The sequence below is a fragment of the Engraulis encrasicolus genome, chromosome 18 (genome assembly GCF_034702125.1).
Source record: "Engraulis encrasicolus isolate BLACKSEA-1 chromosome 18, IST_EnEncr_1.0, whole genome shotgun sequence".
NCBI lineage: Eukaryota > Metazoa > Chordata > Actinopteri > Clupeiformes > Engraulidae > Engraulis > Engraulis encrasicolus.
In genome coordinates, this window is record NC_085874.1 from 5,366,215 (window position 1) to 5,388,714 (window position 22,500).

The 22,500-nt window shown below is 42.1% G+C and overlaps 2 protein-coding genes across 4 annotated transcripts in view; both read left to right on the forward strand.

Moving 5' to 3' along the window:
* fam184ab (family with sequence similarity 184 member Ab) overlaps nt 1-22,500 on the forward strand; it is a 219,695-nt gene that overhangs the window by 180,080 nt on the left and 17,115 nt on the right. For all 3 annotated transcript variants that reach the window (XR_010038917.1, XM_063222858.1, XM_063222859.1), the window contains exon 17: nt 3,525-3,671. Coding sequence is in view for 2 of the 3 variants with exons in the window: in XM_063222858.1 (XP_063078928.1) it covers nt 3,525-3,671 (147 nt within the window). In the remaining variant the exon portion in view is untranslated. The remainder of the gene's footprint in view (nt 1-3,524; nt 3,672-22,500) is intronic.
* Nucleotides 11,116-14,961, forward strand: LOC134468725 (uncharacterized). The gene is made up of 9 exons (XM_063222599.1): nt 11,116-11,187; nt 12,323-12,420; nt 12,720-12,869; nt 13,223-13,341; nt 13,446-13,582; nt 13,926-14,019; nt 14,172-14,283; nt 14,485-14,708; nt 14,803-14,961. The coding sequence occupies exons 2-9, from the start codon at nt 12,324-12,326 to the stop codon at nt 14,959-14,961; spliced, it is 1,092 nt and encodes a 363-aa protein (XP_063078669.1). The 5' UTR covers nt 11,116-11,187; nt 12,323.

The window sequence follows — 22,500 nt, forward strand, 5'->3', positions numbered from 1 at the left end:
CATCTTAATATTACCTGGTAACATATTCCACAAGCTAGATGCAACATATAAAAATGAGTCCTTCCCTATTTTGGTATTGACTCTTGGGGGAACAAAATCTGTGGAACTCCCCCTAGTGGAGTAACTGTGGACATTCCTCACTCTATTTAAAAAGTTATTTAAGTATTTAGGGCCATGCCCTTTTACAATTTTGTGCACCATACTCAGCTCTATTTGAGAGACTCTGTCCTCAACTCTTAACTAACCCAAACATTTAAAGTGGAGAGGATCAAGGTGAGTTCTAGGGTGCAGTCCCAAGATGGTCCTTACTAATTTATTTTGTGATAAATTGGCATCTCTGTAATGAGAGCGAGGCGAGAGCTGCCCGGTCGCATCTGAATCTCCAAATAACCTCAGCTAGCGAACTGTCTCCTTCACAACGCCTATGGGCAATGTCCAGTCTTAGGGAGGGTAAATGGTATTATTATTATTTGATTTAGGAGATCTGGCTGCAGAAATAGGAGGGGATGTTCAGGAATAGAAAATGGACAGGGGTAGAGGTGTGTGAGAGAGAGAGCGAGAGAGAGAGAGAGATTCCGTCACAGCCTTATAATGTTTCCTATTTAGATATTTTTCTTTTTAGAATCATTTCCTTTCCATTTATAAGATTCGTTCCTCTTGACATTTCCCCATCACTTCACAATGGAAAGCACTCTGCAGTCTGAACCATTCACAAGAGATCCTGTCCCTTCGGCAAACACACATGCACACACAACCATACAGACACACACACACACGCACGCACACACAGGCACACACACGCGCGCGCACACAAACACACACACATAGGGGTAAATCACTCTCACACTCCCACACGCAGAGATGAATATTGCAGACACTTACTGAGTATGTCTCACATACTTAAGGGACTGTTTGGTGATTAATTACAAATGCTCTAAGCATAACACTTTTACAGTAAAGTGTTCTATGATAATTAGTTGCGTGCAGAAGACAATTTGTTTGTATTTAGGTTTTTTTTTCATATTTTGCCCCGTGTATGTGCTGCCCTACAAATTCAATTTACTGTAAACAGGAATTTCACTTCATGAAAGTAGAGTGTTTATAGGCCTACAGCTTTTATATCACAATTAAACCTACGAATTGATTTGCCAATTTGAAAACGTTGAAGGCATTTTTGTATCTATGAGTTTGCAGCACGGTCTTTGTAGGGCAGTTTAATGCGTTTGTGCGTGCATGTCTGCGTGTGTTTACCAAAGCCTGTAGTCTCCTGGCAGGATATCTCTGACCCCGAGTGCAGCAGATTTCACTTCCAATTATGTAACGCGGCCAGCTAGTCCTGCGTCTGCAGATAAAAATATCAAATGAGGAAAGGCATAAAGTGGACCGGCACTGCCCTAAGGGGTAACCACTCAGGAAAAGTTCTCTCTCTCTCTCTCTCTCTCCCGCCTTGTCTCCAGCAGTGTGAATGTGCAGAGCATAATCCTAAAGATGGGCTTTCATGCTTAGTCCAGGTGTGTGTGCTTGTCAGGCAGAGTAATGGGCCATATTTGTGTACGCATGTGTGTGTGCACGTGTGTGTATATACCAGCCTTTTGGTAGATACTGATTTTATCTTAAATGATTGCCTGTTAGGCAGCTCAGCAGAAAGATTAAATGAGAACTCAAGCAAAATTGTACATGCAGCTGCTCAAGATTCCCCTCACTTGTACTTGATAGTACTGAACACACTTGCTCCAACCGTGACAGTGTTCCTTGAACTTTTCACTATGTCACTGTGTTTCATATGTCTTGCTCTATTTTCCAAATATCCCAGCAAAAGCAACACCTAACAACGACACTCAAACTAGCACACCTAACAACAACACCTAACACCATAGTGCACCTTAGTACATATGAGTGAAAATGAGTGAAGAGGGAAATTAGTGAAAAACATATGCCACCTGTAATGAACTTTCTGTCAGCACAAGAATGAAGACTCTTGTCTTCTTACTGTGTAATGTTGTAGCAATGTAGCACTATAGTGCTAACGTCTTTTGAACAACTGACACAACGTTCCACCGGTGCATTATGAGATTGGATAAAATTGGCTTACGCTAGACACACATAGATGCGAATTTGGCCAAGCGAAGGGAACGTCGCCATTCATTCCAATGAGGGAGGTGAAGGTAAGCGAACAGGAGCAAAGCGAAATTATTCGACCAAGTTTAATATCATGCAAATTAGGAGCGAATTTCACCTGTGGCGGGCAATCAAATCAACAGCACAAAGGTTTCATTCGATTTAATTCGATCTGATAATGGTTAAGTTGTCAGAATGGAACATTGAATTTCACTCTTCACTCTTTGTTTAGCCTCCATGTGTCCCTAGCGTTAGGCTTTCGTTTACAGTAACAGAGTGGTAAATATCTCAGCTTTACTGGCCCCCCCTAGGGAGGGAAGCTTCATTACACATTTAGTGAGCAAATGAGTAGTACGTCCTTACATATGGTGGCCCCAATCGCTCTCACTTAGCGACATTTATGCAGGCTAGTGCCCGTCGAGGTTTCCTTACACTGCTCATTTTGCGGCAAATCTTGCAAGTAGGCCCATAATGGGAAGTCTTCCTTCTCACACATGCACAGCAGCACGGCGCTAACCTTGCTCCCTTCGCAGGCTAAATTATGCATGATGTTCCTAGAAAAGACCAAAGCTGCATAAAAGAAAGAAACGATGAAAGAAAGAAAGAAAGAAAGAAAAAAAGAGAAAAAAAGAAAGAAAGAAAGAAAGAAAGAAAGAAGGAGATGGGGAAAGGAGATGAAAGGGATAGTGTCAGTCATATTGTGGGAGGACGTGTTGTGTGTGGTGTTGGTGTTGGGCAGGTCGTGGGGGTGGGGATGCGTATGATACTTCAGCTGTGCGCCGTTTTCTCTTTCATGTGCCGGCATCTATGTTGACAGGTAACATGTGACATGGGCATGTGAGCTGGAGGCACGTGTGCATCTGTGTGTGTGTAGGCGAGCATATACAGTACATACAGTACATGTACGTGTGTGTGTGTGTGTGTGTGTGTGTGTGTGTGTGTGTGTGTGTGTGTGTGTGTGTGTGTGTGTGCGAGGAGATCATTATAGTATAGGTGTATGTGTGGAAGTGTGTGTCTGTCTTTGTCTGTATAGGCCTGTATAGGCCTGTATCGTTTTGTCTGTCTGAGTGTTGTACTCATACTTGTGTGTGTTTCCACTTTTGCGTGCGTGCGTGCGTGTGTGTGTGTGTGTGTCGTAATGACGGCAATAATAATAACAATAACCTCTGTAAATAGATGTTAAATCTTGTAAGCTCTGTCATTCTGTCAATGACTTTGTCCAAAATGTTTTGACCTTGGGTCCGGCATTTGGCTCTTGGGTAACAATTAACAATATCAAATGTGTGTGTGTGTGTGTGTGTGTGTGTGTGTGTGTGTGTGTGTGTGTGTGTGTGTGTGTGTGTGTGTGTGTGTGTGTGTGTGTGTGTGTGTGTGTGTGCGTGTGTGCGTTTGTGTGTGTGTGGCAGGGCCCATGAGCAGGACCTGAGCAAGAAGCAGGAGCGGGAGCTGAGCGAGCTGCACGCCATGCACAACCGCGAGACGCAGAACATGCTCTCCGACTTCAACAAGGCCCAGGAGCTGCTCAAGGACAAGATCTCCGCCCTGCAAATACTGTAAGTCACCGTCACGCTTTCAGTGTGTCTGTGTGTGTGCGTGTGTGGGTGCGTGCGTGTGCGTGCTTGTGTGTGTGTGTGTGTGTGTGTGTGTGTGTGTGTGCGTGTGCGCACGCTAGTGGTGCGCGGGCCGTTGATATTTACAGCCCGCCCCAACCCAACCCATCACGCAGCCAACCCAACCCTACCCGGCCCGAAATATTACACAATGATTTTTAACCCGACCCGACCCGCCCCGCTTATTTTTTGTTTTTGTTTAATATGCCTAAATAAATTTGTATTTTGATATAGCCTATGGGCCTATTAAATAAACATAAATTAAATGTCTGCGGCGCGGCCGAGGGGATGCGTAGTGTCCTAGACTGCCAGCTGCGTGTGGCAGCCATTCACCCTTTATTTCCCTCTTGGATCAATAAAGTTAGTCTAACTAGCATCTTAACCGCAGCACATCCACCTGACGATTGTGGTTTTAATTCCATTTTTCGTTGCCACATCAGACACCTAAGTGCGTGCCATATGAATTTACTATGATGTGGGGTGCCGTTCGGGTTGTCTGTGTGCTCATGGCTGTGAGACGTGGTGGGGTCGCCACCTGTTAGGAAGCGCATGGACAGCGCTGTTTTTTCCCTCCCCTTGTTGGAGCTTGTGGGTTGTCAATGGAAGGAGAGAAATAAGCGTGCGCGCGTGCTGGACTTTGCTCTTCCCATGGAAAGATGACTACTTTCACAGAATTGCTGTATAGCCAATTGTTATTAAATAAATACTTGGAGATGAATTGCATTTTAGTAGGCTACATGCAAAAGTGACAACGATAGCGAAAGCGAATGAAGCCGAGGTTAGGCTACAACGTCCAGGCTCTCCTGCTTTTAACACTCGGGAATACAAATAGATGCTATTCAAGTAAAACTAAGGAATATACCACAACACATTTATTTAGGCCAATTGATCTATTACCCCCAACACCAGGTAGCCTATCAATCAAGACCTATGGACACCCTTGCAACCTCTACCTCGCATAACATTTAAACTTCACGATAGGCTGCATTAAAGATTGCGTTTGACCTGATAGTAGCCGACATGAGTGTGTCAAGGGATAGCTGAGTTTTAAAACGTTAAATGAAGACAGGAATTGCATTATCTTACCATTTGACACATGGGACACTGCTACTCACTTTCAGCTGGCTGAGGCGGTATTCCAGGAATCAATAAGATAGCCCTGATGTCCTTATAAATGTTTCGATTCAAGTCATCGAACAATAACGTCCGGGGCGCATAGCTTGTTTAAAGCCTGCGCAAGCGTCGCATGCTTTAGTTTCTTCATTTTTTTCCAATAGCCCTGAAGTAGGCTATTCCTCATCTCGCCCCTTGACCAATTATTCGACATAGTCGGTTGTCTCTTTGCAAGACTGTCCTGAACATACATGAACATAAATTATTTTCCTTTCGGACCATTCACTAGCATCTGAAGTAGGCAACCGCTCAGTAGAGCTCCTTTGATGAATGCAAGACCAACAGTTCTCTGCTAATAGCTAAACTAAGATTTGAGGATGAAGTAGCCACTCGCCTATTTTCGATATGCTGGATGACAAGACCATGTAGGCTATAGACGTGTCTTTTTTGTATTGATTCTAAAACTCAACCGATGGTGGTCAATGCAAAGAATGTTACCGATAGGCTACTCTTTGTAGACTAAGAGGCGCGAGTTTAACATGCATTTGAAGCGCGTTGAGTTGTGGTGCATATCAGCCCTGGATATCAGGCCATAGCCTATGGAAACATCCTGGGTTGGGGCAAACTTAAAAGCAGGGCATATTCGTAACGTTTACCTCGCCAGATATGCATCATAACGTTAAGCCCGCGATGGGGAAAATGCGCGTTACTCGCAAGGCTGGAACACTTCACCTTGGGAAAGTGACCGCCTCGCTATATGAGCGGAACACAACAGCCTTCGGGGGCTGAACGCAAGCGCATTCATAAAGGACAGAGAAAGCAAAACGGATTAAATAGCCATAGTCTTTGGAGAATGCCATGAAATAAAATAATAGATTAAGTCCTGTGGATCGGTTGTTGTCAGTGTGCTTTTTTTATTTCAACTGCTTAATAGCCTAATGTTCAACAATCAATGTCCATCACCATTAAGCTAAAATATTTAGACGGCTTGCTTCTCTTTGAGTGAGAGCGGGGGGCGAGAGAGCGAGAGCTTCACGTGAGTCCACGCTATAGTGATGCGCGGGAACTAGAACCAGAAGGAGAGCGAGAGCTCCACATTGGCTGCTTGCTTGCATTCTGGTTCTGTGCGCAGGGGGAGAGAGAGCAAGCACATGTGCATACACCGTCAATTGGCATTCTACTGTCTCGGATGTGCGCTGATGCCAACAGTTTAGGCCTAATTAGTGTAATTATGACGACTGTCTGTGATCTGACCCGACCGCAACCCGTGGATTCTTAAGAACATAACGGCCCGCCCCACCCGCCCTGCGGGCTAACCCGAGGGCCCCGCTGGGTTCGGGCCGGCCCGCGCATCACTAGCGCACGCGCACCCACACGTGCATATGTGTGTGCTGTGTCCCAGTGTGTGTAAAGAACTTGGGATCTAAAGGGGGAAATGGTCTGTGTAAAAATACAGTGCCCTCCATAATTATTGGCACCCCTGGTAGAGATGTGTTAAAAGCCTTAAAATAAATGCAGTGTTTATTGCAGAAGAATACTGTCACACTGAAAATTGTAGGAAAATGTAGCCTTCAACTCAAATGAATTGTAAGAAAATAAAAAAATCCCTGACTAAAAAATAATTATTTTTCATTAAATCACCTGTTCCACAATTATTGGCACCCTTAACAATTCCCAGGAAATAAATATAATTGAAGCATTTCTGTCATTTCTACAGTAGTTTACAAAGTTTACCAGAGTATGTAGGAACATTTAATTAGTAATTCATCACTTCCTGTTTCCCTGGGGTATAAATATGACGTGACACCGAGGCCATTTCTCTTATCCACTCTTAAACATGGGAAAGACAAAGGAACACAGCATACAAGTGAGGCAGATGTGCGTCGACCTTCACAGGTCAGGCAGAGGCTACAAGAAGATTGCCACTCAACTGCAGCTGCCCATATCCACTGTGAGAGGAATAATTAAGAAGTTCAAAACAACTGGAACAGTGGTAAACAAGCCTGGAAGAGGACCCAAGTTTATTTTGCCACCACGCACAGTGAGGAGGATGGTAAGAGAAATCAAAAGATCTCCAAAGCTCACTGTTACAGAATTACAACAAATGGTAGCATCCTGGGGTAACAAAGTCTCCAAATCAACCATCAGGCGCTGTCTACACGCCAACAAGCTGTTTGGGAGGCATGCACGGAGAAAACCTTTCCTCACTCACTGTGCTTTGGTGTGTGCTTTGGTCAGATGAGACCAAGATTGAGCTTTTTGGCAACAAACACTCTAAGTGGGTCTGGCGTACCACGAAAGATGCGCATGCTGAAAAGCACCTCATACCCACTGTGAAGTATGGGGGTGGGTCAGTGATGCTGTGGGGCTGTTTCGCTTCCAAAGGCCCTGGGAACCTTGTTAGGGTGCATGGCATCATGAATGCTTTGAAATACCAGGTAATTTTAAATCAAAATCTGTTGCCCTCTGCCCGAAAGCTGAAGCTGGGTCGTCACTGGGTCTTTCAGCAAGACAATGACCCTAAACATATGGCCAAATCTACACAGAAATGGTTCACCAGACACAAAATCAAGCTCCTCCCATGGCCATCTCAGTCCCCTGACCTCAACCCCATTGAGAACCTGTGGGGTGAGCTGAAGAGGAGAGTACAGAGGAGAGGACCCAGGTCTCTGGATGATTTAGAGAGATTCTGCAAAGAGGAATGGCTGAAGATCCCTCTTTCTGTCTTTTCCCATCTTGTGAAACATTATAGGAGAAGATTAGGTGCTGTTTTGTTGGCAAAAGGGGGTTGTACAAAATATTAACACCAGGGGTGCTAATAATTGTGACACACATTATTTGATGTCAAATAATTATTTCTTTATGTGGGATTTTTTCCCCACTGAATAAATGCACTTGTATTGAAGGTTGGATTTTTCTCTTTTTTTCCATTAAGGCCCCATATTATTTAGAAAAAAATAAGTAATTGGAAGCTAAAAAACACATCTCAACCAGGGGTGCCAATAATTATGGAGGGCACTGTATATTGGGACGGAGTAAGAGGAGCCATTGAAAGAGGGATGGAGGTCGTTCAAACTGGATAAAAAAAAAAAAAAACTGAGGCAAAAGAGATATGGAGAAAGGTGAAATGGAAGAACAACTCAAATCAGAGAGAAGATATTGGCACCCCTCGTTAAAACCTCCCAGTATCCTTTGCTTAGATGCCATGGCCTAACACTCTATTGCATGTGAGTTGTACTGATCTGTAATTATATTTTAAGAAAATATTGTTTCATTAGTGCGCTATCTGAAATTAGAATTTAGTAGCCTATGTATGCATACATCTTCGTTCTCGCTGGAGAACGGGCTTCTCGTGATCGTGGGTTTCTCGCAGGAGAACCTGCGGCGAACCGATCATAAAAGTGCTTTCTGGGGTTGCTGGACCACTCGAGAAGCATACAGCAAGTTAAAAGCAAATAGCGTATTGGGCAAGGTCGCTGGCCATGGTGCTGAAATTACAGACGAGCCCGATGTTGGCTCTGTTTATAACGATTCTTGCGCTCGGGAGTATGGGGCTCCAACTGAGAGCTTGGACAATACCCACGCCCGCGAATATATGCGAGCTCTGAGCGGACACCCCCTGGCCTGTTATTGCACTTACGAATCCGTCAAATGATGACTGAGGGGAGAATGAGAATCAGGTGGATAGGTAGGCATGCCTGTTTTGACACACAGAAAATAGACGAATGACAGACTTGTCTTCTGTTAAATTGAATAGTGAGAGCGTAACGTTTCGTCCCTCAGGTCTTAATCAGGCAAAGTGCATCCTTGACAAGCAGTAGGCCTACCAGCACTATGAGTACCAGTGATGAAAGAAGTGCAGGGCATAGTGTCAGTGTCAGACAAGTCACCTAGAGGCAGTGACCGAGGCAAAAGGTTACTCCAGCAGGAGACCTTTTGCATATGTACTATTTAAACATGATGTCCCCCAATGGTGTTATTGAAGATTTTGACATCAAACCATTCTTGTACATCTAAATTTAACAAAAGAGAAGCAGTGTTGCAGACTTTATTCACTTCACTGGATTACCGTATTGGCCCGAATATAAGACGTGGTTTTTGTTCTAAAAATAGTACTCAAAAAGGGGGGTCGTCTTATTTCCGCGCTCTAGAGAAAAAAGTAAAAAAAAAAATAAAAAAAAAATTTTTTTTTACTTAACCTGAATGCGGCCATTAGCCTATGCTTCACAACAATGCACACAACTCAATAATGGATGGGTTAAGAGATTGTTTTGTCCATATCAAATTTGCAGATGCTTGTTTCGTTATGACTGTTGCACCGCACGTCTATCAACTGTCAATGTCAACGCGATGCGGACGACAGTGCAAGGGGAAAAACACAAGTCAATCGCGGATCGTTGCTCTGCTTTTATTTGTGTATGGTTTTACAGTCTCATCAGGAAAGCTTTGGTCGTTCTCTCTGGTCAGCCGACAACACCACTAGAAACTAAAGAAATGAAGGGTGATTTGACGAACAACCTGTAGGCTAAGTTTGGGATGCTGTCATCAGCCAATCAATGGTCATCTGTGTGTGCCCGAAAGCGGTGCCTTTGACGATATGCCTCGCAACGATGCAACAACACAGAATAATGGTTAAGGCAAGAGATTGTCTTGTTCCAGGGCTTAACACTAACACACGCCAGGTAGCCAAATGCGGGTGAAAGTCGGCGTTGGCTAGTAGATACCGAAGGTTCACTAGCCATTCTGGCGGGTCCGTTACTATTCTAAATGATGAGGCACCGCATTTTGTAGTTTTTCCCCTCGGACCGTCTTTGCTACAAGCGCAATGCAATGCGATTTCGCGAGCCTACAATACCCATGAAGCACCTGTGTCACGTGTCACCTGTGTCTCACGCGCGAGAGGAATCCGACAGAGCTAGTCTTGCGAATATGAGTGGCAGCAGCGAGCTACCAGCAGCACATCAGCGCGCGTTTGGAAATGAAAACCTTCACGTGAAAATAAAGTAGCGAAGTTCATCTCAACTGACCTGTTTTGGGATCTGTCATTACAATGCATAGTAGCCTAGTAGTGGACATTAAAATGACCAAGGCGAGAGGAGAACACCTCAGTCTTGTGAAAGTTTTGAGACTAATTAGCGCAGTGATAAGACAAGGACACATGCGGCATTAATAATGTTCGGTTTAAATAATTTTCTGATTTGCCTATGTCATCATACCTTAATATTCCTCCATGTTTCTTGTGCCGTTGTTCCCGACTGTCAAACGGGGCTTAAACAACGCGCAGTAGTAGCCTTCCAGACTGCACAAATCATGTCCCATGTCCCTTCGCATGTGCCCAGCTTGCCTTGCGTCCGTTTAGCCTATATTTTAAACAACTCAATATTAAACGGAATGAAAGGAAGTCGTAGCTCCAGTTACCGGCCGCATATTAGTGTGCCTTCTAGTGGATAGCCTACTTTTATGAGAAAATATTCCAGAAGAGGTGTTATTCTACATCCATGACCGCGGACATGCGAAGCTTGGCAATGACTTTGCACTATCTACTTTGCGCATCGAAAGTGCCCTTCAGATCAAAGACGGAAATATTTTGCTCTCATGTAGCTTACATTTGTACCCTTCCACAACACTGTGCTTGGTGTTTCTGCACGGCTATGCCATTCCTCAGATAAGTTAATCTGTTCTTATAGCATGCATGTATGCATGGACCAGTTAATAACAATTCTAGTTATTAGGCCCTATATTATATTATATTATATTATATTATATTATATTATATTATATTATATTATAGGCTATTATATTATATTAGGCCCTATATTATATTATATTATATTATATTATATTATATTATCCTACATTACATTATTACAGCCTATTATATAATTCATTAAAGCTGCTATGATGGTTAAGAAAATTATGGCTAGTGAAGAGGCCCAATGGCTAGTGAGTCAGGAAAACCACTTGCCAAAATGGCTGGTAAGCGAAAAAGTTAGTGTAAAGCACTGTCTTGTTCATATAAAATCACTAGGAGTTTTACCCTTGGTACGAAATGAATATCAATCGGACTTTTAATGTCAACGTGGTCCTGATACACAGGAAAAACAGCTGAGTAATTTTCCCAGAGTCACAACAAATGTCCTCTTAACGAGTATATTTATCTCTGAATCGAGTTCATAGAGTAAAATTTCGAGTAAGAGTAGGAGCAAATTTTCAGAGTAAATGAGAAATAGGCGGAGCTTCTTGCAAAAGTTAAGTTTCGTTTTCCAGCCATATTGCATTTTCTATCACCACTGCTGCTGAAGTCACGGAACAGCTCTCTGGAGGGAGAAATTCGCTGGATTTGAAAGTGAGTGTGTTTATAATCTTTCATAATCTATATGCGTTAAAATGTAGGCTATTACAAAACCCCATAGCATACCCTTTCCATTTCCCATTAGGAATATTGGGTGTTGTTTCTTTTAAAACATGAGACTGAACCGTAATGTTATTGAGCTGTCAGTTGTGTTGAACGTGAAACTGTTTAGTGTTTATGTCGTGTTGTAGTTAATTTGCCGGTACAACAAACAAGTTATGCCTTTAATGGACCGTACAAATGCACCGCAACAAACCGTAGGCAATGCAGCGAGTGTTCGGCTAACATTGGTAGCTTTCCGTTGGCACAACATATTGCGCCTCCGAAATGATCTGCTCGTCATTGTGACTAAATGTAGGCTAATTGTACGGTAGTTTCTAGAGCTGTGGTTTCTAGTAAGTTGTGGAATTAGCACTGGATGTGAAATGACAACTGGCTGTGAGCTGGATACGGTTAGCGTTGCCGTGTTTGGAAACCACATGTATGTAACTCTCGTTAGAGTAAAAAGTGGTTCGTTGTGGTAAGGCTAAGTTAGGAAAACCACAGTAGGCTAGTCTGGATGAAAATCGCATGAATGCAATTTATGCAGTCCGACCTAGTCTATCAAATTGTGGAATTAAGCCCTGGATGTGAAATAACTGGTTGTGAGCTCGAAAAGGTTAGTGTTGCCGTGTTTGGAGACCACATGTATGTAGCTCTGGTGAGAGTAAAGTGGTTTGTTGTGGTAATGAAAAATGGATGAAAAGTGGATGAAAAATCATATTCCTGCAGTGCCATTTGATGTGACCGTCTGACCGATTATTCCTAAAGTTGTGTGAAGGCTGTCGCAGTTTTGCAGAAGGCACGAACTATTTTTCAACCTGTCGCTGCGTGGCCACTTCGGTCACATACTCCAGAGAACGTCTTCTTATAGGGAAAAGAACTTTGCTTGACTCTGAGTAGAGTGACGCACACGTGGTGCTGTCCCAAAAAAAATCTCTGGTGCTGTTCAGCTTTGCGTTGCGCCCGTTCTGATCGACCGTAGGCCCTACACTTGTGAGGTAGTCTGGCGATAGTTCATTGTGTTCAGAAGGATAGGCCTACTCAAAGCGGAAAGATTATAACACATTGGTTTTTTTTCCACCAACAGGATGGAAAACACCACCGTTGTCAGAGTGAAATATAAAGATCAGAAGAAATATGTGTTTTCTCCAACAACATTTACATTCGAGTCATTTTTGGAATGTGGTAAGGGTTTAAAACCGAAATAAACACTTGTAATGTTTAAATCATGTGTAAACTTTGAATTTACAGGACTGTTGAGAAACAGTAGGCCCTTCTGCCTAAATTACTACATTACTGCCTTATTTATTAGGACTAAATTTGGCTATTACATTACTGCCTTTCATATCAGGGCCTGTTTTTGTTTTTTTTAACCTCTTGAGCACTTTAACTTGAAAACCTTAAGTATTGCAGCCTACCCCAAACACAATTCCGTTGCCTTTTTTGATAATGACAATAAAACGTTGAATCTTTCTCCTCTTAAGTTGCCAGGAAATTTGACCTTCCGACAATGGACATTAAAGTCTTTGATGAGTCAAGGACCGAGGTTGATCAGGAAGCTTTTGCATACTTGATGAAGCAGCCAGATGTTCATGTCCTGGAAATTGATATCCCAGAGGAAGGAACATCTGAAGGTAAATGCAACTTAGTTTTACACTTTACGCCAACACAATTGTCTGTACTTCCTGTTGATTCTTGCCCTCTAGCTGCAGTATTCAGCTGGTGTGTGAATGCGGGAAAGAGAGAGACAGAGAGTGTGTGTGTGCGTGTGCGTGTCTGCTTGTGTATGTATGCACCTTCTCACATGAACCCCAGACAACAGGTGCTGTGCTGCAGCCTCCAGAGCTGGTGTGTAAATGTGGACAAGTGTATGTGTATTTTGAAAGCGCTTTGAGACAAGTTTAGATGTATATATTGCGCTATATAAATACAGGTTGTATTGTATTGAAGGACAACTGTGATTTTTTTTTTGAATTGTGTGTCACAGATTCCGTTAGCTCAGGCTCCCTTGCTGATGCTGAGGCTAGTTCTGGATCTGATGACACTGTGATACTGACCCCTAGCCCAAGACAATTAAAACAAGGAGAGGAACGTCGTCTTGCCCAAGTAAGATTCATTAATTTTGTTTTGCATGTAGGCCTACAGGTGTATTTTAAAGTCATTTGTCGGTTTCTCATATTTGTTTTATGTTTAACATCAATCATTAATAGATGGTTGAAGACATCTTAAAAGGAAGCCCAGGAGGGGACAAGATCATGAATGAATATGCTCGGACAAAGTACCTGTCAGATAGCAGAAGGCGTGACCTGGTGAAGATATTGGTTGCTCATATGACAAATGAACATGGGTAGGTTTTCAAGAAATAATAATAATAATGTTGACGATGATTATGATGATTATCCGGGCCCTAAATTAACTTTCTTCAAAAGGTAAAATGTCTGGTAGCCGTTAATTGCACTAGCCAAGAACGTACACTCACTAATGGGTCAAAGTGACTTTAAGTTGGTCTGTTCTGTCAGCCAAACTGCCAAATTTCACCAGCATTTGGCTGTCTGGTAGGTATTAATTTAGAGCCCTGATGATTAGGACAGTACAGTAATTATAAATGGTTGGTTATGATGCTATGGCTCCTAATATGTATCGTGTGTGTGTGTGTGTGTGTGTGTGTGTGTGTGTGTGTGTGTTTGTAGAACAAGCCCACCTCGGCATGTGAAGGAAGACTACGCACTGGGTATCATCTCCCTCTTCCCCTATTTGGCTGACCCAAGGAGCAAGCTTGGCTATGTAATTAGCTTTACTCTGTAGTCTTTTTTTTTTAGAATTTGGTTGTATAAACCCTGATTTAATGAAGTGTAAATATCAATGAATGTATAACTATTTTGCTCTTGTAAGACATACAGTAAGAACTCTTTGTCTATTTGTTATATTTGTCATAGGAACATTATTACAACGCAGAAGATGGAAGTGGCTATTTGGCTTGGAGAATTAAAACTCTGCAGAAAGAAGCATCAGAGGGACGAGTTAAACGTCCACGACCTTCACAAGCAGGTGACTTATTTAAGTTATTGTTGAAACACATAATAGCACACAGTTTATGGTTATATTTGATTATCTCTCATAGCTAATATGGCCATCAAGTGCAGGGACTTGTAGTTTAAATCAAACACCGTCTGTAGTTTTGAGAATACTTTGATGTCTGGGAAAATAATAAGTAAGTGCATTTTGTATGTATATTTTCTGTTATTTCAGGTGGGCCATCTGTTGATAGAGATCCTTGCAAGGAAGGCAATTGGTTGAGCGATGAACGCCAGTGTCAGGAAGCAATTGCTCTGATGAAGCACACAGCTGATGAATCGGTGGTGAAGGAAAAGATGAGGTTGACCCTAGTCTATCGCCAGAAGATTCTGCGTGACACTGACAAATCCACTGATATCCTATCCATTTTTCCAAGATTCATGGACATACCAGGCCTGGTTAGTCTTTAAGTATTCTTAAAAATGTGAATTCCAGAGTGATACTTCAGCTGCATTTTATACATCACTGATTTCTCCACTCTCTGTTTTGTAGATTGAGCAGGATTTTGCACTTCTCTTTGGTGACTCAACCTCTGCAAAGCTGATGGAGAAATGGTCCACCAACATAAAACCAAAAGTCATTGCACAGAGCCGTGGCCTGACACAGACTGCGGATCTCCAAGACCTCATCCAAGAATGCTCTTGCTACTGAAGTTGAAGAAGGTAACCGTAATGACAGCAGAAAAATAATTGTCAAAAAATATTACCAAACAAATAACCCAAGTCAATGTGTTGGTGGTGAATGGATAAAGTCCACCACTCCACACTATCCTTTTACTTTTATTCTTGTCCTCCTTAATGTGCATGTAAACAAGAAATAATGACTTCCATCGCATATGTCTCGTAGGTCACTTTTGGTGTTCACAGACAGTTACTGTTATTTCCTAATTGCATTTTAGACAACTGGGGTCTTCATTCGTTTTATATGTGCATGTTGTCTGTCTTGTGTAATCCAGGTTGGGACAGTGACATGTCGTCCATACTGTTGCTGGTCCATCTTCTACCACCCTCCAATCCAGGGCGCAAAGGCCAGGAAAGATTTCCGCTCATCGAGCCTGTGATCATGTGGTGAAATTCATCAAGGTGAGTTTTCAGTCTAAAATAGTTTTGCCTTGGAGCCCTCGGAGGGTGTTGAGAAGGAGACAGCTGGGGGAGGGGGAAATCTCAGTTGCAATTGGTATATTTTATTTGTTAATACTAAAGGGCGCATTGACAGGCTTATGATGTGGTCAAGGGGGTGTGGCAGGCTGGGGGCATTTGTTCTAAAAAAGGTTTAGAACCACTGGTCCTTAAAAGGTGAACTGTGTAGGATTGTGTGCGAGAGTTGGTATTGCAACTAAGCTGCTCATTGAAACTGTGCTGCTTAATGTGCAGCTAAAAGATCTGTTTCTATAAATTCAAAATGGCAGACAGTTCATGCATGAAAAGTGATGGTGGTGGTAAGTATACATGAAAAAGGTACCCTTTGTGAATGGGCAGCATGGACCTTGGAAATAGCCTACAAAAAATGCACACTGCCCATTCCAAATAAAAGCTGATGGTTAGATTGAAACTGCTCCAAAATGTCTTGTTCTTCTTTTGACAAGACATAGATGAAGGAATAGCAAAACTGTATTAAAAAACATACATGTTTCTTTAATATATACATGCAGTACAATTATATTTCTCAAAGCCGTTCTGAAGGTACCTTTTTGTCTTTACTTTGTGTGAAAAAGGATTAATGAATGTAGTAATTCTAACTTGATTTGTATAATACCTTTTATTTTCCAACTTTCACCAAAGCCATAGTTATTTTGTCACATACAATGATGATGGCTAGTTTGTAATGTGTAAAACCTCTTTATACAGGTTTTCTCTTGACATTAGGTCTCTTGTGTGTTTCCTTTCACAGACTGGTGCCAGCATTCAGGGCCATTTGGAGGGCATCACACAGAGTGTCCAGCCATATCTACTTGCAGTTGGACCAAAGAAAAGTACGATCCAATCTTACTTCATTGTTGTTGACAAACAGGCCTTGCCATGCAAGTCCTCCAATTCACTGGCTGCATTCGATGAGCTTTTTAAAGCTCATTATGTTTTCGGTACCACTTACTGCCATGAGCTCACAAATGTGTTCACTTTCTTGCAAACAACCATCTATGACATAGATGTTGAAATTACCAAAGTCAATCCAAGAGTAGCTGAGCTTAGAGCACGAATGCTGCAGTAGACAGAATGATTTGTTTCATTTGTCAGAAGAGTCATGCTGATGCTAATAGCCTCATACGGCACTTTAAACTTGTTCATGGTCTTTGTTCGGGCAAAAGCCTGAAGTTAAAATGTGGCCATAGAGGCTGTTCCCATGTATATCATAGTTTTTCAGGTTTGCGAAAGCATCTCAGTAAGTGTTGTACAAATGACAACTTGAATGTTGATGATGGGGAATGTTCCACCTTCACAAACTTCATTTCATCCGAGGAGACAGACTTGCCAGATCAGAGTTCACCTTCTGAGCCTGTACTACTAGAAAGGCACATAGCCAAAAATTGTGCAAATATTGTAGCAGAACTTAAGCGTGTTGGCAATCCAGTTACTACTATTGATTTAACTGTGAGTACTGTACAAGAAGTAATTGGAGACCTTGACCGTCTAAAACAAGTGCAGTTGAAAAATAGCCTTGACTTACAAGAGCCAATGAAAAGTGTGGTTGAGTCTAAAATTGATCAGTGTTTTGAGAATGCATTGGATCCTTTCCTTCCTTTAAACACTGAGAGTAAGAGAATGAAATACTTTTCTGAGAAATGGGGAAAAATTGATCCAGTTGAATATGTTCTAGGGACACGATTTGCTACACGTTTTATCAGAACAAGTGGAGGCTATGGCCAAACCATTGTCAAGGATAAATTCATGTACATACCAATTCTCGAGACGGTGAAGTCTATTTACCAGCATCCTGCTATAAATGATATGATGGCTAGAGACCCCAAACAAATGGAAAACTTGCTGTATGACATACAAGATGGAGAATTCTTTAAGGAACATGATCTCTTCTCCAAACAAGTGCACACTGTACAGTTGCAATTATTCTTTGATGAAATGGAATGTGCCAATCCAATTGGAAGTAAGCGGGGAATTCACAAACTTGGTGCCATCTATTTTACCCTGAGAAATGTGTCGCCCAAGTACAACTCGAGTTTACTGAATATTCATTTGGTTTCGTTATTCCATGCCCAAGATATCAAAACATACGGGTTTGATAAGATACTAGCACCCCTTGTGAAGGATATCTCAACACTTGAAACACAGGGAATTCAGCTTCCTCAATTTGATCATCCCATCTATGGGACCATTATCCAAGTGACTGGTGATAACCTAGGTCTTCATTCTTTATTTGGGTTTGTGGAATCGTTTAGTGCTAGGTACTGTTGCCGTTTTTGCTTACTGGAAAAGGAGGACTTTCAGACAGTATTCAGTGAAGATGATCCCAAAATATAATTTCGAACTAAACAGCTTCATGTTGAACATTGCCAGAAAATGCAGACCAACCCCACGCTACCTTATGTGATGGGAGTTAAAAGGTCTTGCCCTTTGAATTCTTTGCAATATTTTCACACCAGTGCAAACTTCTCGGTTGATATTATGCACGACATATTAGAGGGCGTTGCACAGTATGAGATGAAATTGCTCAATGAGCATCTCATTCATAATTACACCACATTAGCAGAAGTACAACGAAGAATTCAAAGTTTCAACTATGGTTTCACAGAGCAAAAAAACAAACCTCCTGGGCTAAGAATCTCTGATGCCAATGACTTGGGTTTAAACGCCAGTCAGAGCTGGTGTCTTTTGCGTCACTTTCCAATTATGTTTGGAGATCTTGTGAATCCCAATGATCAGCACTGGTACCTTTTTATTTTGTTGCTTCAGATTGTCAACATTGCTTTTTCTTCAGTTATATCCCAAGGCATCACCATATATTTGAAGCACCTGATTTCAGAGCACCATGGTTTGTTCAAGGACTTATATCCTAACAAAAGGTTGTTACCTAAGCATCATCTCATGGTGCATTATCCCATGTGTATACGTAAAATTGGGCCCCTGTTACATACATGGTGCATGAGATACGAGGCCAAACACAATGTTTTTAAAAAACAGCTGAAAAGTTTTAAAAACATCACTAAAACTTTAGCCAAAAAACACCAGTGCCAGATGGCTTACTTGTGGCAAACATTTGATCCAAACGAGTTGAAAATGGGTCCTGGCAAAATGGTCTCCTTGAATGAAATGAAGTTTGGTGGTAAGGTGGCAGAAAAACTTGAAGTACCAGTTAGGGCCAGGGTTCTGAAAGTTAAATGGGCCAAGGTCAATGGAAGAATGTTCAGACCAGAGTTGGCTGTTTGTGTGAGAACTGATAATGACATGCCGGTTTTCCATGTAATCAAGAATGTTCTCATCAAAGATGAGCAGGTTATCTTGATGACAGATGCTCTTAAAACACGTTGTTTAGATGAACATACCCATGCATACAAGGTTTCACATACCACTGGAGACCCTTTTGTGTTAGACATTAAGACTCTAATGTACAGGAATTTTGATGTACTGACATCATATGGTACTGATGACGATTTGTTTATTGTACCTCGTTGTTTTATGTAATCCTGATTTCATCTCTCTCTCTCTCTCTCTCTCTCTCTCTCTCTCTCTCTCTCTCACACACACACACACACGCATGCACACACACACCTTCTCTCTCTCTCTCTCTCTCTCTCTCTCTCTCTCTCTCTCTCTCTCTCACACGCATGCACACACACACCTTCTCTCTCTCTCTCTCTCTCTCTCTCTCTCTCTCTCTCACACACACACCTTCTCTCTCTCTCTGTCTCTCTCTCTCTCTCTATTTCAAATGTTTGTCTTTATTTTATGTAATTGCACTGTTTATTTTTTATTTATATATGTATATTTGTCCATTGTGAATGAGATTTTTTTTTCATTTATTTGTTATTTTACTGTACTACTATTTTGCTACTATTGTATATTACTAATGTACTATTTTATTATTTTTTACAAGTTTTTTTGGAATTTGTAATGATGTGAAACTGAAAATAAACTAAGTCATGGGAGTACAATTTGTTGATTTTTATTGGTTTCTCTGGAGAGAGTTAGTTTTTAACTCTTTAATTGATCATAAACATCTCTTGATGTAGAGTAAAAAAAGAGTCAGAGTTAAATTAAACAACTCACAATAGAGTTAAAAAAATGTCAGAGTAAATTAAAATGACTCATAATAGAGTCACGTTAACTCTGAACTGAGTATATCGTATGAAGAGTAAATTTCAAAACACTCTAATTTGAGTCTAATCGCATCACGCAGAGTAAAATATTTACTCTAAATGGAGGAGAATTTACTCTAGAAAAAATACTCTTTCAAAAGAGTATTTTTTACTCTTTTTAGATAGGGACCAAATACTATCTGTGGCAGAGTAAAATTTTCTTCAATTTGAGTAAATTTTACTCCGGCAAATTTCCTGTGTAGGCAGCGCATGGGTTTCAAGTGCAATGAGTCAATCTGCCTTTGGTCACGTTCGGTTTCTATAGTCCACCGGAAAACTTTGGATGCATAAAATGAACGGCGATTTGGCGAGACGGCTGCTGGTTAGCTATTGCTGTCAACTAAGCATTTCGCAAAATCTGTGCATTGCACAATAGATTGCCTATCTCTAATGGACTGGTTGCCTGGCTGGCGCAGACTAATGCTCTGAGTGTAGGCAATGTTGTGTCGCACTTTAAACAGGCGCGTGACAGGTGAAGTGAGTAAATAAAGGAGAAGGATATGAGTAACCATCTGTGGTCTTATATCATGGAAATTCCATGAAAATGATATTGTGAAATTTGTTCTTTGTAAAAAGCCTCAGATTTTCCAACAAATTAAAAACTGCATTTTGAGAAAAGTTTCCAATGTGAAACAAAATTAAGTCTTCAAAAAACTTTTTTCCCCAAAACATGAGCCTGAAAATGGGGGGTCGTCTTATAATCAGGATCGTCTTATATTCGGGCTAATACGGTAATACTTTTACTTGTCCTGCACCTGGCTCTTTCAGGGCATTTTCGCATAGGGTGCCGGAGTACTCACTTTGGTCAGATGTTGAATTGTTTAAAAAACAAAAAACAAAAAAGCAACTTTTGTGATACACAATATTAGCATGAATAACATGACATTCAAAAGCATGATGATCCTGACTTACCAGCACCCTCTTCTTCCTCATCATCCCCTTCATCCTCTTTCTCGTCTTCCACACCAGATTGGTCATCAGGGGGAACTATTTGTACAGAGCCAGACGAACAATGTTAACAGTGAGAAATCGTTTATCAGATCCATAGCTTCATTAGCAAAAGTCAGTCCTCGTCTTTCTGTTTACTTAGCTACTGCGCTATTTCTCTTTGAGTATCGTGTCCTGTTTGATACAAACATATCATTACTTGTGCGAACGACATACGAGGGGGGAAGATTACAAAGTAGACCTAGAAGACATTTATGTAAACAGCTGTACTACCTGGAGTCCTATGTGACACCTGAGGCTATCTATTAGCAAGTTTACAGTAGCAAGTTCCCTGTCGGATAATGTAGCCAGGTTAACACCAGCCTCCTACATCAACAACAAATATAGCTGCAAGCAGCAATGCGGGGCCAAGCAGTAAACTTGCCAAAGTCGCCACGGCAACAGAAGGAACTGCAGCGCCCCCTTTGGCCCAAATCTCGCCAATGTTGGGGTGCATTCCTTGGAGGGGAAAATGGGGAGAGAGACGGGGAGGGTAGGCAAAGGACCTGGGCTGGGAATCAAACCCGGGTCAGCCGCATGATAGACGAGTGCCCTACCGGTTGGCCACGGCAGGGCCTGTGCTGCCCTTGATTTATTGAGTAACACATTTCCATTCCCTCTCAAATTAGTCTATAAAATATCAGCAAGTCATTTCTATACTTGAGAGGCTTGCTTTTTGGACAGCAATTATAATCCTCTGTGATCATTCTATTTAGTAAAATTGTTTATATGACATACAATATTATGGGGAAAAAACCGGGAGCCTACTGAAAATAGATATGTCCTTGAAATCCTAAACATAAGAATCCTATGGGGCACCTAAGTCACGCCCTTCTACTTCCGATACATGGGGCAGGAGCTCGCAAAATTTTGAATGCGAGTCAATGGAGCGAGTCAAGCTAAATCCTCATCCCGTTTGGCATGTGCTCTGGATTTCACATATGATGACAGTGAATTTGAAAGGTTTGGATTTGCGTCGTAAGACCACTCATTTTCGGCACGCAAGAAACGTTATTTTAGCTTTTGTGCAAAACTGTGTTGGAGACTACACTTGCGCCTCGCATATCTGACGTGAACCGAGGCACAGCCAACCCTACCGCTGCACCGTGGCTTAAGTGGCTGCACGTCGGACATGCGACGTCTGTTGTGTAGTCCAAATAATTACATATTTTTGCACATTCACAACTCAAAAATCGCTTGCCAAGTGAAGTCAACAAGCACACCATTGGTTGTTATTAATTCTGAGGCACAGCATATGTGTGATCCACGGGGAAATGCGAGGTGGGTCGGAAAATAGCTTTGATCAGTCCATTACAACCCAGTCAAAAGTTTTTCCGTTGCCAGCCCCAGAAGCCGCCCGGAAGGGGTGGAGACTTAGGTGCCCCATAGGCTGCAATGTAATGTTGGCCAGCCTTTTGAGAGACTGGTCTGAGGAATTGGTGTACATAGAAGTAACGTGTGTGTGTGTGTGTGTGTGTGTGTGTGTGTGTGTGTGTGTGTGTGAGACAGACAGAGGAACCAAGAGAACAACAATGCTCGCTCGCTCTCTCTCTCTCTCTCTCTCTCTCCCTCCCTCCTTCCCTCTCTCTCCCTCTCCCCCTCCCTCTCCCTCTCCCTCTCCCTCTCCCTCTGTCTGTGTGTGTGGGTTGGGGGTGGGGGGGGTATGTGCAGGGGCTGGGGCAGTGGGGCTTTGGTTGACACTAGAGCAATAGCAGACTACGCACACACCTAAGCTCTCGGTGTGTCCAGAGACCCCCTGCCGAGAATGGTGTCAGTGAACGTGCGCAGGTGCCTTTGGCAAAGGGGACAGAGAGATGAGAAAAATCCCTCCATTCTTTCCACAATTTTGAATGGTTGCTGTGAGCTGATAGTTTTTCCAATTGTTACGAAAATCC

Bases quoted from the DNA above. Each gene is read 5' to 3' on its own strand.
- LOC134468725 (XM_063222599.1), top strand. From the start codon at position 12,324: ATGGAAAACACCACCGTTGTCAGAGTGAAATATAAAGATCAGAAGAAA. The intron at 13,342-13,445 runs GTAAGATTCATT...AATCATTAATAG, and splicing joins AGGAACGTCGTCTTGCCCAA to ATGGTTGAAGACATCTTAAA. The intron at 13,583-13,925 runs GTAGGTTTTCAA...GTGTGTTTGTAG, and splicing joins CATATGACAAATGAACATGG to AACAAGCCCACCTCGGCATG.